Here is an 8,919-nt window from a genome sequence, read left to right as displayed (position 1 = left end):
AGCCGATGCCACTAGCCAGAATACACCGTTCTACACCTGCAGCAGCCAACTCAGCGAGGAGGCAGGTGAATCACCCAATGACAACTGGTGGAGTTCTGCGGCACACCCACTGCCGCTGATGCCCCAGATTAAACCACAGGAAAGGCGAGTAGCTTGCTTTTCCATTCGGAAAAATGCAGCGTTTCTGAGTGGCTTTTAAAAATCGGCCATGCCAATTATCTATTTTCCACGCGTGCATGCGTGACCGCATCTTCACGAATCATCATCGCAGGGTCTAAAAGTAACGGATGTCAGAGCATAGTGTGCGTGGATCTGGCTCTTCTTAGCACGTGCTATGCGACAAGCAGTAATTAATAAATAACGACGAACGAAAAGGTTTAGAACTGCAGCGACTAGGTGTTGGCACTTCGTTTACAGTCCAGAACAAATTCGCACACACTTCATTTCTACAGAGCGGCTTGTCACTAGAATGGAGCCATGTTCGCTTTTACGTACAGCATTTTCATTGCCCGGCGCTAGTTCTTAAGAAGTTAGGAATGACTGCATGCAAACGCCGAAATTGTGTTGTAAATACCTGCTACGGTGCTTGATAAATATCCCAGCTGGTAAAATTATTATAATGACTTGCAATGGGCTATCATGAGGAAGCAAATTAACATTTTAATAATTCCACCGTTTTTTTTTTCAATGTTTTCTCTTAAAGGAACCACATCCTGAGATCCCTTAACAGCGATTGGTTCTACACCAACGGCATGACCATGGTTTCGATGCTGCAGAACCAGGCTAGCCACAACGTTATGCTCACTGGCGGCATCTCGCACCGTTCTCCGACCAATTATTTGGATGGTGAGCTTTCACCAAGTCAAAACTCGCAACGTGTTGCGCTGAAACTCGCCTTGTCTGTACGTGCTCTCAATAAGAAATCCTTAATCACTCCAGCGAACGTAGTTGATCACAGCTATATTTCAATACGCAGTTCTGCAATGGCTACAGAGCCATTTCGGATTGGTCTAATAATTAATCAAACAACTAAACGTGCCATCAAGCAAGCGCAATAAATTACTAATAACAAACAATAAAATAAAGAAAGTCTACAAAAAAGTAGCAGCAAAAAGAAGGGGAAAAATAGGACAACAGGGCAACATAGAATAACAGAACAGAAGAAATACAGAAGGTCACTGCTAAATACAACTCAGACTACACAAATCACAAGCTTCGATGAATGAAAATAAGCATAAAAGAATTTGTAAATTGTGTGACTCAATGTATGTGCTAAAACAGCGTTCTACAGCAAAACTTGGAAGAAAACCATCAGCCAGATCTATAAAAAGCACCGAGATCAAAAAGTAACCTTTTTTTTTTTGAAACTTTCTATGCTGTAAATGGTTGAGTGTAGGCAGAGACAGGCGGCTATAGATCAAAAGGACCTATGCTCTCCAGCCCCGCCGCGGTGGTCTAGTGGCTAAGGTACTCGGCTGCTGACCCGCAGGTCGCGGGTTCAAATCCCGGCTGCGGCGGCTGCATTTCCGATGGAGGCGGAAATGATGTAGGCCCATGTGCTCAAATTTGGGTGCACGTTAAAGATACCCAGGTAGTCGAAATTTCCGGAGCCCTCCACTACGGCGTCTCTCATAATTATATAGCGGTTTTGGGACGTTAGACCCCACATATCAATCAATCAACCTATGCTCTCCAGTTTTCTTACGCAGAATTCGAAAAATAGGGAAACAGTTCACGGCAGGCAGACCACTGTAATTTTTGGCAGTAAAGCGACAATAATGACGCAACCCTGCAGTTCAATAATAATAATAATAATAATAATAATAAATGTGCAGTCCTAATCAAAGTTGAAAAAACGACAAGGCTGCAATTTCCTCTCACCACACGTGTGATACGCGCAGGCTCTGCAGTGATCCTGAGGCCTGATTCTTCTTCGGCACCATGCCCGAACCGAGATGTTACCATACCTCAGTGCTCGTTGGTGATTCCATCATAGTAGCAGGTTAGTGTTTCTCAGAGTAACTGTTTACAGAGCAGCAGCTGACAGCATTTCGTTCATGGATAAGTCATATTTTAACAGGAAAGTGTTAGTACCATGGTCCCTAAAACATTAACCTGTCTCATTCTCAGCACGAAACTGTCGTCAGAAAAACTGAGAATACCCCGTTACCCCCCTGAGGAAACAAGCCTCCGACACGGTGGCCTTCTAGCACAAGCCGGACGCGTTCACCTCGATGCTACGAACACGTTGTGCATGCTTCGCGCTCTTGACATGGACGACACAGTCATCTAGAAGCGGTGCAGCGGAGTACTGCGGCGAAGCACTGCGGGAGCATTTCCATCGCTTATGATTATTTGCGCTACTGCATGAACTTTCTTGAAGGCGCCAGTCGAATAACCATTGACAATATTGACGTCACGTATCACGCAACTGCGTGCTCCATAGACATGTCGCCGTTGCGGCCCGTGGAACTAAACGACTGAATTTGACAGACAATGTAACCGGTCGTTTCTACACAAAAAAACACAGCATATCTACGGAGTGAATGATCATAAGTGGGGCGAAGCGTCCGTCAGCCCGTTCATGCTTCCGTCCGTCCGTTCTTTCTTGCTTCCGTCCGTCCGTGTGACCATCCATGCGTCCATTTGTCTGTCCGCGCGTCCATCCGTCCGTACGTCCGCGCGTCTATCCATCCGTCTGACCGTCTGCTTGTCTGTCTGTTCGTCCGTCTGTGCGTCCATCTAGTGGACACTCCAAGTACCGTCGTCTCGCATCCCCTGTGGCACATACCCGCTCTAGAGCGAGTATGTGCCACCGGTGGCTGCATACAAGGAATGGACAGACCCACGCCTTAAGGAACTTCGCCCCTAAAAATTGCCAGACAAATACTGATCGCTAATGTCTACAGGCGCTGCAAGAACGTTTGTTTAGCTACGATTAGAAAAGGAACGGATTTGCCCAAGCTTTTAAGGTTCTTCTCAGTAAATCAATCAAAACCAATTGAAGATACTATCAAAAATATAACAATCATCATTTACTTTGACTATCTGTAAGTTAGCACAGTACGTGTCATCATGCGCTTAGAAAAGTGTTATTGCTTGAAAATTTAGGCTAGCCAACTCAGGTACTATGTAATAAATAATCATTTTCATCAGATACAAGAACAAGATTTTGTGGCGTGATAGTTCTCTCTATAATAAATATTCCAAGGAACACGGTGTACTGGCAAGTTTGTGGTAGGAGCCAAATGCGCTGTGTGTCATCGCAATGTTTCGTGTCATTCTTGTCCATTACCTCTTGGTTGAAGTGCGCTACTTCACCTACACGGTGTGATGAGTATAACCAATCACCAACTAGCCCAGTCTACAACCTTACTGGATCTCGTATTAGATTTGCAATTCTTTGCAACACTGCCCAAACCTCGGAGTCGTTTAGCATTAACTAATTAGTATAATTATTCTGAGCACCATATTTTCGCACGCATGCCGGGTAAATACCGCGCTACTCCGAACATTTTCTTAATTTCTAATCATGTAGGAAGTAGGATTTCGGGCCTATGTATTTCTACGTTCGTACTTTCAATTACAGCATCTTTCTGTTCAGTGCTGGGGCTTCCGAGCAGGGCATGTAGGTATGGCAAGTTGTTTGAAAATGCTTTCTTACTCACGGTTTCCACCAAGCTATTCTTTACATTTCTGCAAGTGATACACATAATATGCGCATGTATGCGGCGAGCCGGTGTGTTTTTACCAGTGAGTTAGCTTTTTATCTTGTTATCCTGCGAATTAACGCTCGCGAATGCCCAAAGGTTTTCCTGCGAACGATGGCTGTCACGCAGGTGGCCTGGATCCTCTACGCGTGACGAGTAGCGGCCGCATGCGGTCCTCCAGCAAGGCGTTCTCCTTCAGCATACAAAGGCAACGCTCGTACAGCATCGCCAATATGCACGCTGAGCGAGCCTTCTATGCCGCTGTCGCGTGGTCTGACTGCGTGATCGTATTCGGCGGGCTCGGCCTAGCTGGGTTGAAAGTATAACGCTCCAGTCAACGATTGCGATTAACATTAAGCGGTCCAAACCTGTAACTACGTTTGTACTTGAGAACGCAGAAAAGCAACACAGCGGTAGATGATCACGTGCATGGGCTACTCATTTCAAATATTCTATGGATCCCGGCTGTGGCGGCTGCATTTCCGATGGAGGCGGAAATGTTGTAGGCCCGTGTACTCAGATTTGGGTGCACGTTAAAGAACCCCAGGCGGTCAAAATTTCCGGAGCCCTCCACTACGGCGTCTCTCATAATCAAATGGTGGTTTTGGGACGTTAAACCTGACATATCAATCAAATATTCTATGGGGCGCAATATCTCACAGTACTACCGCACAACTCACGCTGCCTTTCTTTCAAATTGACGCAAGAACAACGGCCCCTCCTTGTGACGTGAACATGAAAATATCACATTCACATTGGCGCTGACAAGCAAGAGATGTCCCTTGCACCATCCTATTTTACCTTACATAGATGCAACCTTTAAATACGTCTAAAAACCTTTGAAATAGCACATTAGAGCTCACGTAGAAAAGATGTTCACTGCATCGTCTTTATATATTTAGCTGACATGGGTCTTTCTGGATAAATGGTAAGAAGGCAAGGAACCCATCTAAGTAACCTCATCGACTGTCAGACACGATAATGAAGGAAAAGCTGGATTTGCGAAAATTTTGCACGATAGCTACTGCCCAAGTGTTCCGGCAGCACTTGACAGGATGACTAATTACGCAGAACGAGCGCCGAACCCAAGTACGCTGGTGACGCCTTCGAGCGAACGTTGAAGAGACTAGCACATGAACGAACCGTGTGAATTCAACACTCGGCGAGGCGCCTCTCCCGGCTAACGCGAACGCAAATTTAAGACAGGAGTACTCTTGTTTAGCGTGTTTGGTTGATTTGATTGATTTGTGGGGTTTAACGTCCAAAACCACCATATTATTATGAGAGACGCCGTAGTGGAGGGCTCCGGAAATTTTGACCACCTGGGGTTCTTTAACGTGCACCCAAATCTGAGCACACGGGCCTCGACATTTCCGCCTCCATCGGAAATGCAGCCGCCGCAGCCGGGATTGGAACCCGTGACCTGCGGGTCAGCAGCCGAGTACCTTAGCCACTAGACCACCGCGGCGGGGCGTTTAGCGTGTTTGGCTTTGGCGACTTCCGCTTCATCACCGAAACGTTTTTCCAAAACCGCAAGGTGAAAACCGACACGAAATAATACTTACTGCGGCTAAAGTGGCTCCACCACTACCGCCTTCGGGTTTCGGGTAACCTCCTCACAAATGCGTCCCCGTGACAGCCCTTTGCGCAGTGCAGAGATCTACTCCAGCAGGACCGACCAGTGGACGCTCTTTCACCCGATGCCCAAGGCGCTCATGGGCATGGCGGTCGTGACGGTCGACAACAGCATCTGGATCTTTGGAGGCCTCACTCGAGGCAGCGAAGGCTCCAGCATTGAGGACGGGACCTACGTTTTCGATCCGCGAATGAACGCGTGAGTGTGTGAACATTTATGGCATTCCCCAAAGACAGCCGCCTAAAGTGAAATGGAGCGTTTAGAATTATTGTGCTATTTTGTAGGCTTGGTACAACATCAACGGCGTATTTTTTTTTTTTCCAGAATGAATGAATGAATGAATGAGTTGGATGGAATCGGTGGGAAGGTTCGTGGATGGGCACAGGTGAATAGATAAGGCCTTAGGTGGCTCAATGTCAACAGGAAATCTGTACGTAAATTTTGACAGTTTGATTGATTTGTGGGGTTTAACGTCCCAAAACCACCATATGATTATGAGAGACGCCGTAGTGGAGGGCTCCGGAAATTTCGACCACCGAGGGTTCTTTAACGTGCGCCCAAATCTGAGCACACGGGCCAATTTTGACAGTTTATAGATATGCTTCAAGCTTATCTGCATTACGAAATTGCTAGTTTATTTGTATGTTTCCGTACGCATGTGCGCTTACGTATTAGTTATGAAAGTGTTGATTACAACGTTAAAATGTTGGTTGCTAAATTTGGTAGTCCATTGACTTGTTGATGTCAATTGTACGTATAATGGCCAGCTAGTAATACGGCTTAACCAGTAGCTACTAGCTTGCCACAGACACACACACAGACACACACACACACACGCGCGCGCACGATATTTTTTCATTTGTTAAGCTTTCTTTCCCGTTGAAGTACTCCAAAACAGCGACGGCTATAATTGGTGAAAGGAAGCACTATTTTCTGATGCCTGGTGATGGAGTGACTAGCAGGATGAATGCTGTGCTTTACTAATGTACCCTGCAGCTGGATCAACCACTCACCCATGACAATGAAGAGAGCCTTCGCCTCAGCTGTGTCCATGCAACGCGACATCTGGCTCGTGGGCGGTATTGTCCACGTGCCGCCTTGCCCATGCCAATGCTCTCCGTTCAGATCGTCAAAACAGGCGAGTAAAGCTTACTATGAAAATATGGTCGTCTATAGGACTTTGGAATAGCCAAGAGGTAAAAATAGCAGCCGGTACCAGAGTTTGATCGAGGTGAAGTGCTTAAAGCGCGAGCATCGCCCCATCGACACAAAACTTCATTGGGCGTATCAATTTTGACGTTGTAACTAAACCGAACAACAAAATACAAAAAACTATGGACCATCTCCCCGAAGGGAACCCTGATGGGATGATAAGCAGCAGCGGTGCGCGCGGCGTTGACCAGGTTGAAACGGGCGTCGACGTGGGTGCTGGAAGAACGGTTTGAAGCGAAACTCGGTCTAGCGTTTGCTCGAGTAAACTTTTGTTCGAACCTCAAAGACACGGGGGGGGGGGGGGGGGGGGTGCGTTGAAGACGCCTCCGCTCTGCTTCCTTGGATCGCGTCTCGTCGGTGTTACCCGCACGCCGTCTGTGTTCTCGAACGCAATTGGTGTTCTTGACTAGCACCTCATCGGTGTCGCTGGTCCTGCACTGCCAACGCCTGCGTTCGGCTTCCCTGACGCGCGCCTCGTCGGTGTTAACGTCGCCCCTCGTGAATGCTATCGGCTTCGCTAACCCACGCAACGCCGGCAACAGCCGAAAAAGGTACAGGTGCGATCAAAAGTGCACATACCACGGAATCGCGTGGCAGAATGCATCGACGCGCAAGCTAGCGACGTGACACGATGAGACACCTGCTGCAGGGCCGATGCGCGTCCCGTCTTATCATTTGGCTTCTGATGTCGCTCTGTTGGACGCGGTTACGGCGCTCGTAGCCAAAACGACAATTGGATGTCGCTTTCTTTGCTCCATTGAATCTGTGCCGTTCTTTCACGTAGCGGCTGTGACGGGGCCGGTTCAAGCGCCACCTCGCGTTGTTATTGACACCGATTGATTAGTATAATCAAGCATAGCGAGCATCGCACAAGCTCACGAAGCCAAACGCACAAAATTTAATTTTCTCGGGCCAGCTTCTCATCGTCGGGCTAATCCAAGTTGAACTTAAATGAGCTTAGTTAAGTCAAAGTTAATGTAGCCGAAATTAATCAAATGTAGTCGACCACTTTATGACCTAAATAAGTCAGGAGTAAGTAGGTTTAGTTAAGCCCATTTCAGCTTAGTGATTTCATGTTAAGCGAAGTTAGGCTTAGATGAGCCCAGATGAGTCGAAATAAGTAAAGCCAAATCTAATTAGGCAAAGTTGATCATGGTCATCCTTAACCTAGCTGTGAAAAATTAGCCTATACAAGGCAAACCTGATCACGGCCAATTTATCTATGTCGACTTCCTCATGAGCCCACAGAAGTCAAGGCCAGGAAAATACTAATTACTCTTTACCGACTCCGTATGTATTAAAATAAATTGTCTAATTATCACTAATTAGACGTAAATTATCTAATTTAGGTCATAAAGTGCTCGACTACATTCGATTAGTTTCGGCTGCATTGGCTTTGACTTAACTAAGCTCATTTAAGTGCAACTTGGATTAGCCCGACAAAGGCAAGCTGGCCTGAGAAAATTTATTTTGTGCGTTTGGCTTCATCAGGTTGTGCGATGCTCACTATGCTTACTTATACTAATCAACTGCTGTCGATGACAACGCGAGCTGACGCTTGAACCGACCCCGTCGCAGCATCTACGTAAGAAAACGGCACAGATTCAATGGAGCAAAGACGACACCCAGCTGTCGTTTTGGCTACGAGCGCCGTAACCACGTCCAACAGAGCAACATCAGAAGCCAAATAATAAGACGGGACGCGAATTGGCCCTGCAGCAGGTGTCTCGTCATGTCTCGTCGCTAGCTGGCGCGTTGATGCATTCTGCCACGCAATTCCATGGTCTACACACTTTTGATCGCACTTGTACGTGCACACTAGGAGGAAGCATGCCGCGACGGCGTCTCACTCGTCTGCACAATCGCGTGGCAAGCAGCGGCGCGCTGTGCACATTGTCGGCACCGTGAGATAGATGGTCGAGGCGCGCGCACCCGCCAGGTTGCGGCTTCTTCTCGCCGACAGATGGATAGAGGAGGGAGCCTATAGAGTAATTCTATATGCCCACGTGAGGAGTGGGCTCGAGAGTCGCGAGTGGTGGAGAAGGTGAAGCGAGAGAGAACTGACATGCGGTGAGCGCGTGGCAGGCGAGGGAGAGAGACGTCACTGCGCACTTCTAGGAGGCCGTGATCTACTCGGCACCGCTCCAACACCCGCGACGAGGAGAGCGGTGCGGACGGAGGGACAGCGTTACACAGGCTAGTCAAAAAGCTGCTTCGCATTTAAAAAAAAAAACTCGCAAGGCGATTTATGCATTCGCCTAGGACGACTTGAAGGTGAAAGCCATCGCTTCGTTTTTCTTCGGTCGATCTTTCTTCGCCCCTCTGCGAAAGCTTTCTGCACAAAACGTGGTTTCCCCCTGC

At 47.6% G+C, this 8,919-nt stretch overlaps 1 protein-coding gene across 1 annotated transcript; it reads left to right on the top strand.

Annotated features, from left to right (window-relative positions):
* The first annotated feature begins 649 nt into the window (after nucleotides 1-649).
* Nucleotides 650-6,535, top strand: LOC142776960 (beta-scruin-like). Its single transcript, XM_075881274.1, has 3 exons — nucleotides 650-846; nucleotides 5,350-5,544; nucleotides 6,343-6,535. The coding sequence occupies exons 2-3, from the start codon at nucleotides 5,411-5,413 to the stop codon at nucleotides 6,533-6,535; spliced, it is 327 nt and encodes a 108-aa protein (XP_075737389.1). The 5' UTR covers nucleotides 650-846; nucleotides 5,350-5,410.
* The last annotated feature ends 2,384 nt before the right edge of the window (nucleotides 6,536-8,919 follow it).

This window comes from Rhipicephalus microplus, chromosome X (genome assembly GCF_043290135.1).
Source record: "Rhipicephalus microplus isolate Deutch F79 chromosome X, USDA_Rmic, whole genome shotgun sequence".
NCBI lineage: Eukaryota > Metazoa > Arthropoda > Arachnida > Ixodida > Ixodidae > Rhipicephalus > Rhipicephalus microplus.
This window is presented reverse-complemented; position numbering and strand designations above follow the sequence as displayed.

Bases quoted from the DNA above. Each gene is read 5' to 3' on its own strand.
- LOC142776960 (XM_075881274.1), top strand. From the start codon at position 5,411: ATGCCCAAGGCGCTCATGGGCATGGCGGTCGTGACGGTCGACAACAGC. The intron at 5,545-6,342 runs GTGAGTGTGTGA...TGTACCCTGCAG, and splicing joins TTCGATCCGCGAATGAACGC to CTGGATCAACCACTCACCCA.